At 39.4% G+C, this 19,767-nt stretch overlaps 1 protein-coding gene across 2 annotated transcripts in view; it reads left to right on the top strand.

The window, feature by feature from the left end:
- Positions 1-19,767, top strand: part of LOC124718828 (protein draper) — a 403,131-nt gene that overhangs the window by 335,332 nt on the left and 48,032 nt on the right. Inside the window, exons 8-10 of one of the 2 annotated variants that reach the window (XM_047244449.1) lie at positions 469-680; positions 2,381-2,547; positions 9,920-10,048. In XM_047244449.1, coding sequence (XP_047100405.1) covers positions 469-680; positions 2,381-2,547; positions 9,920-10,048 — 508 coding nt within the window. The remainder of the gene's footprint in view (positions 1-468; positions 681-2,380; positions 2,548-9,919; positions 10,049-19,767) is intronic. The other variant, XM_047244450.1, reaches the window with a different exon arrangement.

Below are 19,767 nucleotides of genomic sequence, written 5' to 3'. Positions count from 1 at the left end.
ACAGAAAAAAATGTAAATCACATGGTACACCATCTGGACTTTTGTATCGGCATCGCCCTTATCCGTACGGGCTTCGTCCAAGTGTTGGTACCACTCCACTGCGTATGGACACACATATTGTGAGAATTTGATGGAGAATCTGTGTGCAGTTCACATGTTTTGTCCAAAGAAATCATACTGTCCCACATACTTGAGCTTTGTACTATGTTTCCTGCAGCAGCACAATTACACTGACACACTTGTTACCTATGCAGTAGCAGAACTGTATCCAAGGAAAGTTGGAAAATGTATTCATTTCTGACAATTCGCCAGTCTTGTCCTGCAGTGGTATTAATGTGGAATGAAGTGTGTTATGTAATTCCTGAATTCCCTACGTTCTATAATTTATCGACACTATAAGGTAAATGTATCACATTGCCACTTTTTGGCATTTCTCTGCATATCTCACATCGAACTGATCTCTTGCAGTGCCTGGAGACCTGCCCAGCGGGGAAGTTTGGAGCCAACTGCTCCCAGAACTGCACCTGCAAGAACGGTGCACAGTGCTCGGCTGTCGACGGCTCCTGTGAGTGCACGGACGGTTGGAAGGGCGCCGACTGCTCCCAGCGCGCGTGTCCTGATGGGCTGTTCGGGCCGGGATGCAAGAGCGTTTGCGACTGTGACCCCCACAACACTGATATGTAAGTCAGTGTATTTCTGAAGGTTATGTGGTCCTGACTGCAGTAGTCTTTATTTAGCGGTATTGGCAGAACAGTTTGGTTCGTGGAGACATAATGTGATTAATAAACAAATTTTGAAAGGATTTTTCCTCGAGTGAACGAAACTCAAATTTTTCCTGCTCCTCATCTCTCCCTCCTCACCTCTTCCTCCTTGCTGCCCTCTCTTCTCTCTCATCTTCTCTCTTCTCTTCCACCCACACTCTCCCCTTCCCCCCTCACTCTCCCCTGCGCCCACACTCTTCCGTCCCCCCCTCACTCTCCCCTCCCCCCACACTCTCCCGTCCCCCACCTTGTACCCTCCAGCATGTCCTGTCCTCCACCCTCTTCCCTTCCCCAACCTCTCTCCCTCCCGTTCTTCCCCACCATCTCATACCCCAACCCTCTCCCTCCTCCCCCATACACCCCTCCTCCCCACACCCTTCCTCTCTCCCACACCCTCCCAACTTCTTCTCCTCCTCCGCACTCTTCCCCTCCCCCAACTTCTCACCCTCCCTCAACATTTTCCACCCAACGCTTCCCCTGATCCTCTCCTCATCTCCCAGCATCTTCCCCATCCCCCAACTTCTCCCACTCCTTAAACATTTTCCACCCAAAGCCTGCCCTCATCCTCCTGCTACCACACCTGCTCTAGCCTCTGTCCCCTCCCTCGGCCTCTGTCCCCTCCCTCAGCCTCTGCCCACCCCACAACCGCTCCTCCTCCGCCACATTCCCCAACCTACCCTCTCACCCATCCTCCCCCCCCCCCCTCTCTCTGCCTCTACCCCCCCTACCCCATCCTCTCCCTTGTCCCCAAGCCTCTCCCCCTCCCCTAGCCTTTCCCCCATCTCTCAGCCCCTCCCCCTGCTGTCCCCACTCCCCGTCCTCTTCCCCCTCCCCCAGCCTCTCCACCAACCCACTCACCCACTCCCCCTTCACACACACACACACACACACACACACACACACACACACACACACACACACACACACACATTGTAATGCTACATCTAGATTTCTGAAGATTTCATTTTCTTGTTATTATTTCCTCCAGAATGTAGACCATGATGGTTTTGTTTGTTTGAAATAATAATAAAAACTGGTACATTATCTACTTTTTGTAGGATCATTAAGTCACTGGAGGTTAATGAAACATTATCTGTGTGATGGGATTTGTGCCGACTCGCTCTGTCTGTCACACTTTTTCCAGGGAGTGCCTCAAACAGAATGTTGACACACGTAACAAGTAATGGGATATATAAAGGAGTGTCATCCGTGTATGAATGATATTTGCATGTTTTTGTTCCTTTCAGTTGATATTAAATTATACCATACAATTGATTTTAACATCCATTTACTCATTTAAAAGTGAACAATGTACAGAAGGTTCAGTAACTTTAATACACACAGGAAACTCCCCAAAATGTAATTCTACTAAATTTTGTAATCCCCCCTCCCCCTATTTTTCATCTCTCTCCTCCCAATTATGAAAAATAAGATAACATTGTCACTGTTGCTTTTTTACAAATCTGTTGACATTAAAAGATATTTTTTCTTGGTGACATTACCTGTGTACTGGTCAGCAGTTGTGTCTCATAATTTATCAACTGCTATTTCTTTTTTGTTTTATGGAAATACGTTATTGTAGTGTCGTTCGGTTGTGGCAGCTGGTAACACTTGTGCAGGTGCCACCCGTGGACAGGAGCGTGCGACTGCAAGGCAGGCTGGGACGGCGTGACCTGCTCGAGGCCGTGCCCACTCTACACGTACGGGAAGGGTTGCGACAAGCAGTGCGACTGTCAGAACGACGCCCAGTGCTCCCCCGTCAACGGGACGTGCATCTGTGCCGCAGGTCTGTACGGGTGCTGGCCGGCTGTCGGAGCACACTTCTCTTGGCGTTCTCACCTCTGGCGAGCTTACATTCATGTTCTGGATGTTCTAATTGCATCGGCCATCAGAGTACAGGTTGCACACCTTTCCACGGCTCCTGAGCAGAGGATGCCAGGGCTGCAAGCTTGTAATTGGCTCTTAGCGTATTATCTGCTGAGATGAGCCTCACCTCCTTTTCCCGTCAGAATGCGTCCTATCGACAGTTCCCATCTTTTAGCCCGTAACTTCTTTTCTCGGTGATTCTATTAATTTCCTCTTCATTAACCGCATATCTGATTTGTAGCTGTCTTCTGCAGCATTACATTTTAACTGTGTCTGTTTTCTTCTTGTCTGTACTACAATGACTTAACAAATATCATGAGATGATGCAGGTGCGTTGTTTGCATACCACACTCCCTCTGTGTTAGCTGCAGTTGTATAGGACACTTCTGAGAGGTGGTTGTGCAAATGATTTGTGTAACATGCAACATCATTGTGAGCTGATGGCTTTCGAATGGGTATAGTGTGCGGTGCCTGAAGGATGGGAATTTTGATTTTGACAGTGGTGCAGGAATTTGGCTTCACTGGTTCAACCGTGTGCAGGGTGTATCGTGAATGATTGAATGATCATGCCACAGTCCACAACAGATGAACTACTGGCCGTCCAGCCACCCTCAATGACGGTGACCGGCGGTGTCTAAGGTGAATCTTCAGTAGTGACAGAAGGACAACAGTGCAACAAATGACAGCTCAGTTCAACACTGCACATGCTAGGCATGTCTCCCAGTGGACAATCCATAGGATACGGGTTCCGTGGAGTATGGGAGCCATTGCTGCACACGGGTGCCACTGTTAACCCAACGTCATTGGACCTAGTGGCTTGCATTTGTCGCCAACTGCTAGGGACGTACACTGGAGCAAATGCATAATGTGATACAGTTGAATGAATCACGATTTAATCTGTACCGTGCCAATGGGAGGCACCGTGTATGGCGCAAACCCACACGAATCTATGGATCCTGCCTTCCAAGAAGGATGACACATTTTCAAAAATACAATGTTGTAGTATCCTCTTGCTTTCAGCCATTAGCAGTAATGATGTAGCAGGGCCTGCTTTCTAATGTTACAAAGCCAGAGCAGTCAATCACCCAGACTGTAGCACCTGAAACTACTGAAAAGGCTGCTGCCTCTCTTCAGGAACTTGAGATTAGTGTGGTGTCTCAACAGATACCTCTCCATTGTGGCTATCAATGGAACTTTTTCAGTTCATCTGAGATGGAGTGTAAACTCCGTTATAGTAACTGCTTTTTCGATCATACAATTTTCCATTTTATTCCCTTTCCGCTTCTCTCTTTCTTGTATGATATGTTGTAACACCATGCTTTGGTCTCTCTCTGCCATCACCATTTACTGTTAGTTTATTTTTTCTGTTGCTGGTGATCTTTTTGTCAGCAATGTTTAATAACCCAGTCCTCTTCTCATACCAACTGATCATTGATTTTATTTCTCTCTCTCTCTCTCTCTCTCTCTCTCTCTCTCTCCCCCTCTCCCTCTCCCTCTCCCTCCCTCCCTCCCTCCCTCCCCCCTCCCCCTCCCCTCTCCCCCCCCTCCCCCCCCCCCCTCATTACTGGTTGTTTGTAGTTATCTCTGGCACATCCATAACTTATTGACAGAGCTATTTTTCACTTGTAATTGGTAATATTTTTATTTATCTCAACTGCCAGCATTTTGTCGTTGATTTACCTCTCGTTAAAATCTCATCTCCTTTCCTCTTCTGAAAGATAAGGTGATTTTTATTTTCTGTTAATGTGTGTGTCAATGAGAAATGATTAAGAATACGTTTTTTCATTGTGGGAGGATTAGAAAGTAGCACACAATAATTTTTCCTCCCCTTGTAGTGCAGCTGGAATGTTGAAGAATGTTGGAAGAAAGCAGACCACCAGGAGGCATTGCTATGGTCCATTCAGTTGTCACTTTACATGCCATGCGTGCCCCTATGGACTTTACATTGTTTGTGCCATTTGGCTCACAAATATTCAGCTACACTTTGCTGCTCTTCACAAATGGACAACAGTAACATGCACGCCATTTTTGTTTCTTAGTTCAGGCTTCTCTCACAAGAGCTGTGCATGAAAACAAAACACTCACTGTAGCGTAAACTTCAGAATACATTGTTGTGAAATTTCAACATTTCAGCTGCAGTACCAGGGCAGAAAAAAATTATTGTGCATTATTTTCCAATCCTCCCTTGTTTATTTTCTTTGGTTGTAGTCTCTGTTCAAAGATTCTTTTCTAAAGCATAAATTAGTGATTGATTCAGTCTTATAGTAGTAGTTTATTACTGTGTTGTTGTTAACTTTTAACAAATTGCAAGCAAATTTCACATGAAGAAATATGTTAAACCTCAACAGCTATTGAGATACAAAGTTTCAGCAGCAAATTTGATTTAATTAGATGCTGTAATTCATCCAGCCATGGCAGTGAAATTAATGCAGTAGTTGCAAACGGTTTACAAATAAATTTTCTGATATTGTGGTAAAGTAAGATGTTTAATTGGTAATATATTTACTTTCTAATTTGTAATTTGTTTTATGTTGCATCCAGTGTTCTTCAAGCTTTCATCTGTTACAAAAACAAAGTGTGTGTCAACTGTTAACATTTGAACAAATTCTTCCTGTTCAGCATGTTTTATGACTGATGAGGTCTGTCGATTCTCTCTGATTGTGTGTTTCACATGTGTGTTCACTATTATATTGGATTTTATAATACTTTAGCTGGTCCTGACCTTAGTAAAAAAAGAAATTGCTTGACAGAAAGAAACACATATTGGCTATGTTTTCTGCTTGCCTGAGTCTTATAATCTTGCAGCCTTTAGATTCTATTTGTGCGTTATTTGATTGAAAACAACATTTTTTTGTATCTCAAAGATTGAAATAAAATCCATACAAGAATTAACTAGGCATACAGCAGATATCTTGAGAAAATTTTCCATCATAGAAATGTATTTTTACTACTCATTGCTGTGACTGCAAATGCTTTAGGAGAACTGTTTCTGGCTTTTCCTCTTAACATGAACTGTCAAAACACTGCAACAGTATTGATATTAATTGTCAGTTCCACACACTGCAGTTTTCAGCTTATAAGCTTTCTTCTAGCCACTTGGACAATATTTCAAATAATTTTGATAAACGACATTAAAATATTTTCATGTCTCTGACATATTGCAAATCACAACATTACTGAAAGTGCAAGCTTTGTGCTCTCTCTTAGAAAAGTGTGTCGAATGAAACTTGTGCATGAATGCAATTAAGACTTTTTTGTGTTAATAGGTAATTATCATGTATATTCAAAGCTTTACATGAAGAAATGGTATAATATAACTTGCATTGTTTGAAACTCTTAGTTAAGGCATGTTCAGAACTAATTAAATTGACACCAATAGTAAGGAAAATCTTTGGACAGTGCATGATAACTAAAGGTATGCATGTTAAACACTGCATGGGGTACAAATGCATGTAGTTTGTGGTGTGTGTGTGTGTGTGTGTGTGTGTGTGTGTGTGTGTGTGTGTGAGAGAGAGAGAGAGAGAGAGAGAGAGAGAGAGAGAGAGAGAGAGAGAGAGAGAGAGGGGGGGGGGGGGGCATGTATGCATTGTCATGATACGTATCATCAGAATGAGACAAATGCTTGTTCTGCTGGCAGCTGTTGCAATTTTGTGATTAGACAGTGATGTTACAGTTACATTAGACAGTGATGTTACAGTTACATAAGTGCTTGAGGGGATGAGAATAGGTCAATTTTCAATTTGAAAAATGCAATAATACTCCCACAAACATGGCTAAAGATGGATTCTGAGCAAACCAAATAAAACTTCATACATATACATCCATACAGAACAAGTAAACAAGTAACTGAAAATTGTCTTACTCAAGAAAATTAATCAAAAATGTATCTGTATCTTGATTTTAATTTTAATTTATTTTTAATGTAAATATCTGCATAAACCCAAGGAAAAATGTTACGAGATTATGTTCATACATTCTGAAGGCTTTCCACTATCCATTTGTGACATAACACTGTGGGAAATGCAAAAATCAGCGATATATTTAATTTATTTCTATTAACGTAAACATCCTGTAAACTAAAGTTCAGGTAATGGGTTTAAACATAGATTTATGATGTTTTCGTGGTCAATAGAATTGACTCTTGGTGAAGATTTGTAGTTTCGAATTTAGTAACAATCTGTCGGTTTCAGTAATATGTATTATACAACATCAATAATATTGATGTAGATATGAAAGAGGTGTGACTGTATTTTCCTGTGTGGCGCAGCAAGGATTCAAACTTACAAAGGAGTAAAAATCAGGGGAATGGCAGCAATATGAACTTCTGCATGTGCTAAAGCAAATTGGCTTCATATGGTCTTACTTATCAAGGATGGATTTGCGGCTGTCTTGTGGTACAGGCTCATTTCGAATTTCCTTTCTTGCTTTCGCCATTTCACCCTGTGACTTTTGGTCTGGCTTTTTGTGTTACTTTGTGTCATTTTCAGCATGAGCTTTTCACAAATGTAAAAGCTGCTGGTGTTACAGATTTTATTTTTGTACTAAGACATAATAAGACTTATGAGGGACCGCTATGGACTGGACCTCTTTAATTTTTTTACAGGATTTGGAGGTCAGTGCCTGCTTTTCAATTTCCTGAAGTAGTACGATAAAAAGGAACCTCAAAAATATGACCTTTGAAGATCCCAGTGCCATTATTAAATACAAAAAACTTAGAGCTTTTTAACAGAGCTGCTCAAAGATGTGTGTGTAGCATCTTTGTCTTCTAATCATGAGATTGCCAGTTCAGTTCTGATGAGACATAACATTTTTCTCTTTTATTTGAATTCTGTATTTATCATCAAATTGAAATGTTGATTAACAAATACTGAACAATTTTTTTTAAATTAAATAATATTTTATTTTTAATTATCGATTGCATGAAAATGTGAGTATTCATAATAATCAAAATGTACAAAAATGCAAATTTTCGTGTTGTAAGATAAGAAAAATCTACATGATGTTTAAAAAAAGTAGTGCACACATTCCTACTGGTTGTAGTGTTGCTCAAAACTAAAGGCAAATACCATGTACAATTGTGTGTCCAAGAACCAATACCTGTTGACATATGGGCCATTTTACTTGCGACGAGTTATGTGTACTGTTTGGTGGTGTGGACAGGACTCACAAGAGAAGGCATAGTAAATTACCACAATAGGCCTGTGTGGGCAGAAGCCAATCTGTGAGCGGTTGTGGAGTTGAAGTATCAGGATCACTTCCGTATCATTTTACAGGCAGGAATTGTCAGTGACACTCATTATGCCATGTTCTTTATCTAGCAGATTAACGGGTGCTGTATATCACTGGTTTCTGCACAAGGAATTACTGACAATTTTGGAGAATACCTACCCTTGCAGGAATATGGTGACGGCAGTTTATGCACTACTATCTGTACCTGGCCACACTTTGCTGTAGCCCACTGTGCTTAAATGGAAAAGAAAGAAAAGAGAAAGTACATGTTTCTAATATGTGTGGGATTTGAACATACATCCTAATTTTTGGTAACAATGTTTTCTATGTTTGTACTTACATAAACTGTAAATGTTCCTAATCGCAGATGTCCAAAAGTTTTTGACCAAAGGCTTTGAAATTTTGACACAATGTTGCATTGGAATATGCATTTGTTTTTGTGTATCTAAAATATGTAATATATAATGTTTTATTAATTTAGTAATAGGAAAATGTTGCAAAAAATCTCAACATTATAAGGAACCTAAAAACATACCTCTATTAGAATGCGAGTTTGTGACAAAATTCCAAAGCAGTCAGTCACGAAGTTTTGGAGACATGAAATTTTGAACAAATGAACATTTATATTTTTATTTATATAGATGATGATGATGGTGGTGATGATTTTTGGTGATGATGATGATTGGTTTGCGGGGCGCTCAACTGCGCAGTTGTCAGTGTCTGTACAAAGTCCCAATCTGTACACAGTCCAAACTTCATACTTTCACAAATGATGATGAAATGATAAGAACACAAACACCCAGTCCGAGGCAGAGAAAATCCCTTTATATATATGGGGCAGGGCTTAATTTCTATGGATTGTGAAACAGTACCTCACCACAATTATTCACAGGTGATAGATTGATGAAGAAGGCTCAGCAGTGTGGTCTACTCATTCACCAGACCAGAGTCCATTGGATTTTTGGCTGTGGGGACATTTAGAGGCATTGGTGTATGCCAAACCTATTAACAATGTGCAGCCATTACAGGAATGTATGACAAATGCATGTGATGCAATCCAAATGGAGACAGGTGTTACTGAAATTCATTGGGCAGAATGGCAGAAGGATGTGTCAGGATGCATGGGAACCACATGCAACACTGCCTACATTATCTTCTTATACTTACGGGACAGATGGGAATGAGAGGACTGATTGACCCGTGTGTCAACAGATATTGGTTTCTAGATATATGATTATAGGAACTTTTCTTCTAGTTTGAGCCAATACTACTGCCTGTAGGCACAGGTGACACATTTTTTGAATACCCTTGATATATCAATAATACTGTCTCTGATATTGTGTTTGTTATTTGTAATCTCTAGAAATAAAAAAATTAGTTTCTATTTGATGTTTTACATATTTTGATCAAATTTTAATTTGCTGTGTATACTCGCATTTTCATGTGATTGGAAGTTGAATAAGGGCATTATTTTATTACAAAATTATGATTCCACGTTTATTAATAGCCATCTCAATTTGACAGTAAATAAATAAATAAGTAATTCAAATAACAGGTAAAACAGTGTGTCTAGCAAGAATGAAACCAGCAACAACCTCATGACTACAAGACAAGAACACTATACATGCAGCTGCAGATGGATCTGTTAAGAACATCAAATTTTCTTGTATTGAGAGCGTTCAAAATCTTCAAAGGCAATTTCTTGGAAGTGTTTTGAGATGCTTTAGGAAATTTATGCCCAGGCGTTAATCTTCATATCCTGTAAATAAAAGGGGACAAGTCAATAAGATATCCTTCTGTAAGACTGATAGATTTACTCACATGAATAGTGTTCCGTTACTTACGTTAAAGACCTTGGACACGTGTCACTGCCTGTATAGAAGAGAGACAATCTCCAGTTTATTTAATTTAATTTTGTTTTTATTTTAAAAATCGGATTATGCATTCACAAGACACGTCTCTGCTACTGAGGCTGCTCCGACGTGCCTTTAATAACAGGTAGTAATTAGCGTCATTATTTTTTGTTTTTAGTTTTTTTGTTTTTTTTTTTTTTTGTGTCATAGGGTTTAGGGGGGCCAATTGCAGTGAACACTGCCCTGTTGGCACTTTTGGTGAGGACTGTGCACATCGCTGCAACTGCAAGAATGGTGCCACATGCTTACCAGAAAATGGTCGTTGCATCTGCACGCCAGGCAAGTTTGTTGTGCTAGAAGTTGTTTCAACACCATGGCTCTTAGTACCAAATTAGAGTGATACTTATGTGAACTTTCGGCTGCTTCTAAAAATGTCAGTCCTGTTTAGAACTTCTAATTTTTGAACCCTTGTATGTGCGAGCTCCGTAAATTAGGAACATCCATAGTCGCTTACATGAGAATGCTGACTAGAAAAGAACTATCTTCTTCATTGCTAATCGTATGTGAATAAAGGATTGGATGACTGAATATCTGTATGGGGACATATTACAATCATTAAACATTAAAGGCAGTGGGCAACAGACAAATTTCTTAGAAAAGAGCAATGGCTAGAAGAGGTTTGGGACAAAGTTCTTCTCCCAGAGAGTTAACAAAACACACACACCTGAATTAAGCACTGTAATATATGTGAACAATGTCGTGTACACATTTTTTTTATTAAATAACTGTGAAAATGGGAGCACTTTTTAACAAAGTTAACTGCTTATTTAGTTCATTAACATTATTTGAAGAGTGTCACATTATAAACTCAAAACAAATATTGTATAGTTAACTTAGCTCATTCAGGGGGTGATTTTTCAGTCATGGGATCGTGGTGCATGAGTCTAGACATGAAATATTTCTGCTTCATATTACTTCAGACATTATAAAAATAACCAATAAAATCACTCTTGAGTGAACAATATATGATACCCCGTCGAACAAATACATAAATACACTGAGCCTAAGACACTAATGAGCTCTGTGATCACAACTGTAAATCTATCTTTCAACAATCAATGTATTTCTTACATTGGTATTAGTTGTTTTAACAATTAGTTGTACCATACTTAAACAATTTTTAACAGACTTCTTGTGACAATGTTCAGTCTACTTCTTTAAACTTGTTAATGTCAAATACTACTACAAACTTCATCTCTCTGATTCAAAATATTCAAGTTATTAACTGAAAGTGTTAACAGTCTTCAAATTTATATTTGCCAGTATGCTGAAATGACTCGTTCTTTATTAAAAATATAGATTGTGTAATACACTATTAGAAGTCTGAAAAGGTTAAATTTACTCCCTCTCCCTCCTCCCTCCCTCCCTCCAACTCACATACGCACTCGTCATGCTCTTTCCATGGCAATACTGAATTTGTTACCTCATCTCATAATCCATCTTTGTTCATGCCTAGTTTGTTGCTCTCCGCTTTACCACTTCATTGAGTATTGATCTAATCCCATTACGATATTTACATTCCATCCTGGATTCATCATTAGTATATTGATTGAAATTATCCTTAGATCAAATTGTCTAATAGCTGCCAGATGTTCAAATCATTAGGTCTTATGTTACCCTTAGACATTTACTTGAACATGATGACATTTATTGTGACACTGTGGACCAGAAATAACAACAGTGCACCAACAGACATCTAACACAAATAATCTATAAAATTGTGTAGTTGCTTGTGTGGAATGCATTTAGCTTTTCCATTTAAAAATGCTCTTTTACTTACTGTCATAAATAAAATTGTAGCTATTAAATTAAATCTAAATAATTACAGTAACCTCTCATTACCAGTAATACTGCAACATTTTTTAGACAGTATTCAGCTGTATAGAGTGTCAGTTTCCTGTTACCTTGTGGTTTACTGTTGTATGTGAAACATCAAGGCTATACAGTGTAGTGTGTGCCAGTTTGAAACTTCTTGGCAGATTAAAACTGTGTGCCAGACCAGCACTTTTACCTGGAATTTTTGCCTTTTGTGGACAAGTGCTCTATTCACTGAGCTATCCAAGCATGACTCGCAACTTGCCTTCACAACTTTACTTCCACCAGTAGGTAGAAGATGAGGTACTGGTGAAAGCAAAGCTGCAAGGGCAAGTTTGGAGTCAGTGTTGGGATAACTGGAGCCATAATGTAGATAAGACTTTTCAAGAAAACAAAGCATTGGTATATTATCATCATTGAAACCTCACTTAGCAGTAGTACAATATAACCGGATGGATAAAAATCTACTCACCAAACAATGGCAGGAGAAAACACATATAAAAATTATGGAAATGTGCAAGCTTAAGGAGCCACAGGGCTGTGTCTTCTGGCAGAAGGATTGAAGCAAAAGGAACAGGGACGAGGGAAAAGAACTGGTGAGGTTTAGGAAATGGGGAGAGTTATAGAAAAGTTATCCAGAACCCCGTGTCGGGGGAGACTTACCGGATGGGATGAGAATGATTGATTGTTGAGGACTGCACTGGATGAGATTTGAAAGCCTGAGAACTGAAAAGTGGAAGATAGGATAATAAAAAAGACAGAGATTATGCAAAAACATTGTGAAAGAGTTAGTAAGAGCAGAAATCCAAGTGAGTAATACATGATAGACAGGCTACCGGGAGTGGGGGAGTCAAGGGGGAGAATAGGCAAGTTAGAAACTAAATTATACAGAAAACTAAAAGGGAGTGAAGAAAGGAATAGTTACTGAGAAGAAATGCTGGGACCAAGGAAATTATCATAAATTTAGACCACGTGGGTGGCAAGAGTCAAAGACGTAACACCAGTTTCTACCTGTGGAGTTCTGATAACATGATGTTATTGGGAAGAACCCAGATGGCATGTGTACTGGCACAGCTGAACAGTGTTTACATAACAGCTGGTACATGACGTGTGTTGTTTCACAGCTGGCTCTTCCTTTAATAGCATTTTTTTGCCAGTTATGTTCCTGGTATAGATGGTGGTAGGAGGGAGGGTGCATAGGGCAAGTCTTACAGTGGGGATGGTCATAGGGGTAGGAGACATAGGGTAGGGAAATGGGTGCAGAAGGAATACAGTGGCCACCAGGGTATTATGCAGATTGGATTGCAATGAGGGAGGATGAAAAGCTATTCTGGGTGTGGTGGGCAAAGTGTGAGACAGGATGGGCCTCATTTCAAGCCATGATTTTAGGAAGTCATAGTCTTGTCAAAGAGGCTACTTTGACAAGGCTATGGTTTCCTAAAATCATACCCAGAAATGAGGTCCATTTGATCTGACACTCTGCCCACCACACTCAGAATAGCTTTTCATCCCTGCCCCACCTCACACCCCTCCCCCTCCCTTCTCCACTCCCAAATCTCTGCATTTCTGTGAGGAGACCGTGTGCTCCTTCAGCAGCCATTTCCCTATCCTGTGGATCCTGCTCCTGAGACAGTCCCTGGTGTCAGACTTGCCCCTAGTCGAGCTCTGTAACTGGTAAAATATATACTATCAAAGGAAGAACCACCTGTGAATTGACACATTTTGTGTACCATCTTTTGTATAGACGTGGTTTGGCGTTATGCATCAGTATGACTTCCACCAAGTAATCAGTTACAATGAATTTGCGCAGATAGAGAGTGTATACTGGCGACATGTAATATCCTGCTGGAGAGCATGTTCTTCAATACAACAGTCATGACCCAGTTTCTGTTTCACCACACATGGCTTCTGGAGCCCCACATACTTTACCTTTGGAGTATGTTTCAGGTTGCAACGCCATTTAACCCACACACTGTGGTGCACCCATTATCTGTACTGCAGCGGAACTGTGTCTTAGGAAACCCAGAACATGTAGTCTCCTCTGACAATGCTACACTGCTGTTTTTGTACAATGGTGTTAGTGTGGGATAACATTTGTAATTTACATTTTGAAATCCTTCCATATGTACCTTAAAATATATTTATATCATAATTTTTTAATGATCCCTCTGTTTTTGGGCATTTGCGGACTCATTTTATACCTTTTTGTTGACTGCATAGGGGAAGCGATGAGCAGCAGATAGGCATGCAGACAAGGTTTTGGAAAACTTCCAGAAAGATAAAAGACTAGTTTATCAGACTAGGAGTCCAAGACCAGAACATTGTCTTCATCTACAGAGTGAAAAATTGTTTCTGGCTATGTCTAAAGCATTTCTTTGGATTATTCTTTCTTCTAGAAGGCATAGAGCACAACTGTACATTGGTTAGCACATTTGTTTTGTGTTTAGGAGAAAACAGTTCAGATCTCTGTGCGGACATCAAGCTTTTGGTTTTCCATGGTTTATGGAAACCACTTAAAGCATGTACTGGAACGCTCTCTATGAAGAGGAGGCAGCTGGTTTCCTTCACCAATCTGAGCTGGTGCTCCATCTCTTATGACCTCACCATTGACAAAACATTAAACACTAACCTTCCTTTCCTGCTAGTTGCAACACACTCACAAAGAGGAGGAACTTGAATTGGTAGAGATAGATGGAATAATACATCACAAAATAAAAGATGTTCAACTGAAAGTGGAGAATATCTTAAAGCTGTGTTAAGTAGACACATTAAAAAATTATGATATAAATACAGGGCGTTTCAAAAAGAAAGAGCAGATTTCAAACATTTATTTCTCAAAAACTACAAATGATAGAAACACAATTCAAACGTTTCTTGTCAGAGAAAGGTTCAAAGTTTTTCAATGGTCCGCGCAGAAGTTCCATGCAAATCCGCAGTGGCGCTGGCGTTTGTTTGTAGGAAAATGGCGACGACACCACAGGAACGATCATTTTGTGTGCTGCAATTTGCAAAGTTAGAGTCCATTGTTGGTGTGCAACGTGCATTCCGCCGTCAATTCAACAAACAGCCGCCTCGTCATAAGCAAATTTATGAGTGGCATCACAGATTCGTAGAAGATGGTTGCATCTGCAAGCGAAAAAGCACGGGTCGTCCACGCACATCGGATGAAAATGTCGAGCGTGTCCGTGCAGCTTACGAAAGGAGCCCTAGAAAATCCACGACACGGGCAAGTCACGAACTAAACATGTCTAAAACAACGGTATGGCGCGTTCTGAGTAAGCGTCTGCACATGAAGCCGTACAAACTGCAGTTATTGCAAGCATTGCGTCCTGACGACCACAACAAAAGGTTCGAATTTTCAACTGCAATTCTACAGGACATGGAAGAGGACAATTTTGCCGAACGATTAATTTTTTCAGATGAATCAACGTTTCACATTTCTGGTAAAGTTAATCGGCATAACGTACGAATTTGGGCGAGTGAAACTCCGAGGGACGTTATTCAACATGAAAGAGACTCACCAAAGGTTAACGTCTTTTGTGCAATTTCGGTAAACAAAGTTTATGGACCTTTCTTTTTCATGGAGAAAACTATCACAGGAACCATTTACCTGGACATGTTAGAAAACTGGCTATTTCCTCAACTTCAGGAAGATTCAAATCACTTCATCTTCATGCAAGATGGCGCCCCACCACACTTCTCTGAACCTGTACGACGGTACCTAAATAACACCATTCCAGGACGGTGGATTGGAAGAGCAGGAGCACAAGATCAATGTCATCGTCTGTGGCCTCCCAGGTCACCAGACCTTACTCCCTGCGATTTTTATTTGTGGGGGTACATAAAGGACTGTGTTTATGTCCCACCTATGCCCGCTACTCTTCAAGAGGTACGACATCGAATTGTTGCGGCCGTGAATTCGGTAACTAAAGACCAGTTGCGTCGTGTGTGGCAAGAAATGAGATACCGGTTTGATATTTGTCGTGTAACAAATGGTGCTCATATTGAGGTACAGTTTTGATATTTGTTGTGTAACATTTGGTACTCATATTGAGTGAAGGACCGTTGGAATTGTGTTTCTATCATTTGTAGTTTTTGAGAAATAAATGTTTGAAATCTGCTCTTTCTTTTTGAAACGCCCTGTATATTTTAAGATACATACAAAAGGATTTCAAAATGTAAATTACAAATGTTATCCCACACTAAGACCATTGTACAAAAACAGCAGTGGAGCATTGTCAGAGGAGACTACATGCAGTACAGATAATGGTTGCACCACAGTGTGTGGGTTAAATGGCGTTGCAACTTTAAACATACTCCAAAGGTGAAGTATGCGGGGCTCCAGAAGGCATGTGTGGTGAAACAGACACTGGGTCATGACTGTTGTATTGAAGAACATGCTCTCCAGCAGGAAATTACATGTTGCCAGTATACACTCTCTATCTGTGCAAATTCATTGTAACTGATTACTTGGTGGCAGTCATACTGATGCATAACGCCAAACCATGTCTATACAAAAGATGGTACACAAAATGTGTCAATTCACAGGTGGTTCTTTCTTTGATAGCATATGTTTTACCAGTTACGGAGCTCGTAGGACAAGTGCAAGTGTACACCTCCATTTTCACAAACTGAAGGGAACTGGAACAGTTGTTGGTTGAACACTATTTTATTGTTTACAACCATTATTAGAATAATATAATTTCATCTTCTGTAAAAGTCCTTTTTATATCAAATTTGTTAATATGGTGGTTGCACACCTTCGGGTTTTGTATCTAAATGTACGTGTTCTGTGCCTCCTTAGTCTTAGAGTATCCATATTTGGTTTTCCCATTTGCAGCTTTAAACCATCCATCTACCATAGCTGCATGCAGCAACTTAGTTTGCATCGCATGTAGGGCATGCTCATACTTGTGTCCCCCTCAGCTGATTACAGTTTTGTTGTCAGTTTGGCCATATGAGCAAGACAGTGGTTGAGCTCCTATGTAGGTGTCTTTTCACATATTGTGTGGTTCTCCAAATGTTCTTTTTAATATTTCTTGGGGGTTTCATGGTTCTGCAGATGGTAGTTCTCTAAAGGGTCTTTATCTATTTTGGTAACTCCTTAGGTTCACTGTTTTATGAAGTGGGACACAGAACTTTTGCTCCACAGGTAACATACGGCAAGATATAACCTTAGTTCTTATATGCTTCGTGTGAGTAATGCCCAGTCATCAGTTTGCTGTTAAATTTTTCATGACTGCTTACCCATAATTGTTACATATTGTTGCCATCAGTACAGTGCATACTAGAAGATGGAATTATGTTATTCTGAAACCAGTTGTAAACAATAAAATTGTATTGGATCAACAACTGTTGTGGTTTTCTTCATTTTGTAAAAATCGTCAAGTACAAAAGATAATGTTATAGATGAAGGATATAACGTGAAAATAAACAAGTCTAAAACAAAGTTGATGGCGTGTGACAAAGGAGGGCAAAGAAAACTAGAGAACATGTATGTGGCAAGCTAATTTAACCTGGTGTGAATGAGGTGAGAAATTGTTGCAGCAGCTATGAGGTATGAGGTGGGTACGAGATACCTGAAACTCTGATGACAAATTTTTGGTACTATAATCGTGTATTCTTTACTTGGGATATTAATAATGGTGTCTATAAAACAAGATAAGTAAGAAAAATACACTGTTTAAGATACAAATCTTTTTTTTTGGGTGAAATTATGAAGTGTCTATATATTCTCAAAAAAAGTACAAGTTTCAGAAATTTAACATTTTTTCCAACAAAATTCGAACAAAATACAGTTTCTTTGATTAATTAACATAATGATATTATCTTATAATCATAAACAGAAAAAGAAAATAAAAGGTCTTATGAGATCAATTAGCTCTGCATCAACATTACATGTACAAATCAGCACATCTGCACATAAAAATTGTGTGCTTCATAAATATTGGGTTCTCACACATGAAAACTTTTTTTTTTTTTTTTTTGGAGCTGGCGATGATGTCTGTCCCAGTTGATTAGCAATTCTCTTTTTCGAATTTCCGTTGGAAGACGTGCATTTTCTCATCTAATGCAAAGATTGTCATTCATCAGATTCAAACCTAAATTATGAATGAAATCTTGGCACTTCATGCATGTTTTGTCACTCTTCTTATTTTCTCTGTAGACTGTGATGGCATTTATGGCAGCCATATTGAATATACCATAAAAATTTGCTGTTGTGAGTAACATCATAAGTGGCACTCAGTTCATCTGCAACATCGACACCAGCTTTAGTTGCGTTGTAATAAGTAATCATTTCCAGTTTTCTTTTATCACCTGTCAGTTAGTCTATATTTTATCGTGGTGTAAAGTTTACACAACCAGCACAACTTTATTTTTTTAGGTACGTAGGACACCAATGTAACATCATTCTGGAACCCAAATCAAGAACTCCTTACTTCTGTTACTTTTTTGAAAATCTCAGGTATGCTTGTCTTGTTTTTACGGACTGTGCCGACAGAAGTCAATGAATGTTCTTTCAAGAGGTGGATCAGAAGGGGGTAACTAGTAAACCAATTATCAAATGTCAAATTCCTGTTCCACTAAATGGCTTACAATATCATATTCCTTATTACTAAGCTGGTAAGGTTGTTGTTTTCCTGAGTATACTTCTAGTTTGAGGTTATAGAACATCTTTGCATCTACAAGAGCATATATTTTTATGCTGTATTTGGCAGGTTTGTTTGGCATGTATGCACAGAAAGAACATCTTCCTCGGAAAGATAACAGCATCTCATCGATAATAAAGTTCTCAGATGGCATATAGTGTTGTTGAATATTTTCAAAAAAATTATCAGAAGTATCTCTTATAGCAGCCAGATTGTCAGTCTTTTTCTTTTCGTCTCAGGTGTTCTTATCGTCGAATGTCAAACAATTATGGAGAAAGTAAAATCTCTGCAGTGACATTGTAGTCCGAAAGATTGCAACTCCAGCACCGTCTGTACGCCACATATCATTCAAGTTTTGTCTATTTGAGCAGTTTAGGCCTGCTGTAAACAAAAGTCCCATAAATGCCTTCAAATCCTCTGAAGTTACATCATTCATGTGGTACTCATCTTTATCTTCTGGATATTTTCCCCGATACGCCTTATTATTTGTAAATGTAAGTAAAGTATTCAACATACTGTTTCTTACAAAAAGACTCCAATATTCAGTCTGTTTTGGCATGTTCTGCAGCACATTTTATGCATGGAGAATTGGTAATAATATTCTCTGAACAAATACGAACACTTTGCCCAGGACAATCCTTCATCTGTTTTGTACCATCTTTGGACGTATAAAAAATCCCATATACCTCAGGTGACTGACTAGGAGCCGCTAACACAGATATTGTCTCTTCTGAATAATACAAAATACCCTCTTGCTCTGAATCACTTTCTTCACTTCTTTGAGAAACTTTGTCAATCTCTTCTTGACTCTCAGAGTCACAGGAATTAACGTTTGAACAATTTTCTAAAATTTCTTCTAGTAGTTCTTGTAGCCGATGTTCATTTTTTTCATGAGACATCTTGAGAAATGTAAAATATAAAAAAAAATGAAAGAATACTATAAATAACAATATATCTCAAAAACTTGCTGACAGCTCAAAAATGTGACACCGACTACAAGGTCGGGGTCTGACGTACCCTTGCCACCTTTGCACACGTGTATCTCCCTCTGACACTGGCGCAACAATAAACTTGACATTGCATCTTGCCCCCTCTCCCTAACCTCCAGCTACTGTGACAGCAATATTAGTGTGGCAACAATGACATTCTATAATCAGCGCTTCAAAACACCTCGGGTATGACATATCCGATTCACTCGTGCCAGGTTAAGGAGCTGACGTGTTTACTTATTTAGGAAGCAAGATAACTGCACATGGAAGAAGCAAGGAAGAAACTTGCCCAATAATATAGTGTTTTCAGTGAAAAGAAGAAGATAATTAGCCAGAAAATATAACAACCTACAGTACAAGAAAAAGTTTCTGAAAGCATTTAGTCTGTAGTGTGTCATTGTATGGCTGTGAGACCTGGACTCTGAGGAAAGGAAAGGACTGAATTGTTTGAGATGTTTTGTTGGCGGATAGGTACATAAGATCTTGAATGATCAGTTTTGTAAAAGGATGATTATGTGTTATAAAGAGAGGAAATTTATGGGAT

The sequence above is a fragment of the Schistocerca piceifrons genome, chromosome 10, assembly GCF_021461385.2.
Source record: "Schistocerca piceifrons isolate TAMUIC-IGC-003096 chromosome 10, iqSchPice1.1, whole genome shotgun sequence".
Classification (NCBI taxonomy): Eukaryota; Metazoa; Arthropoda; class Insecta; order Orthoptera; family Acrididae; genus Schistocerca; species Schistocerca piceifrons.
Note: the sequence above shows the minus strand (reverse complement) of the source record. Positions and strands in the feature narration are given on the sequence as shown.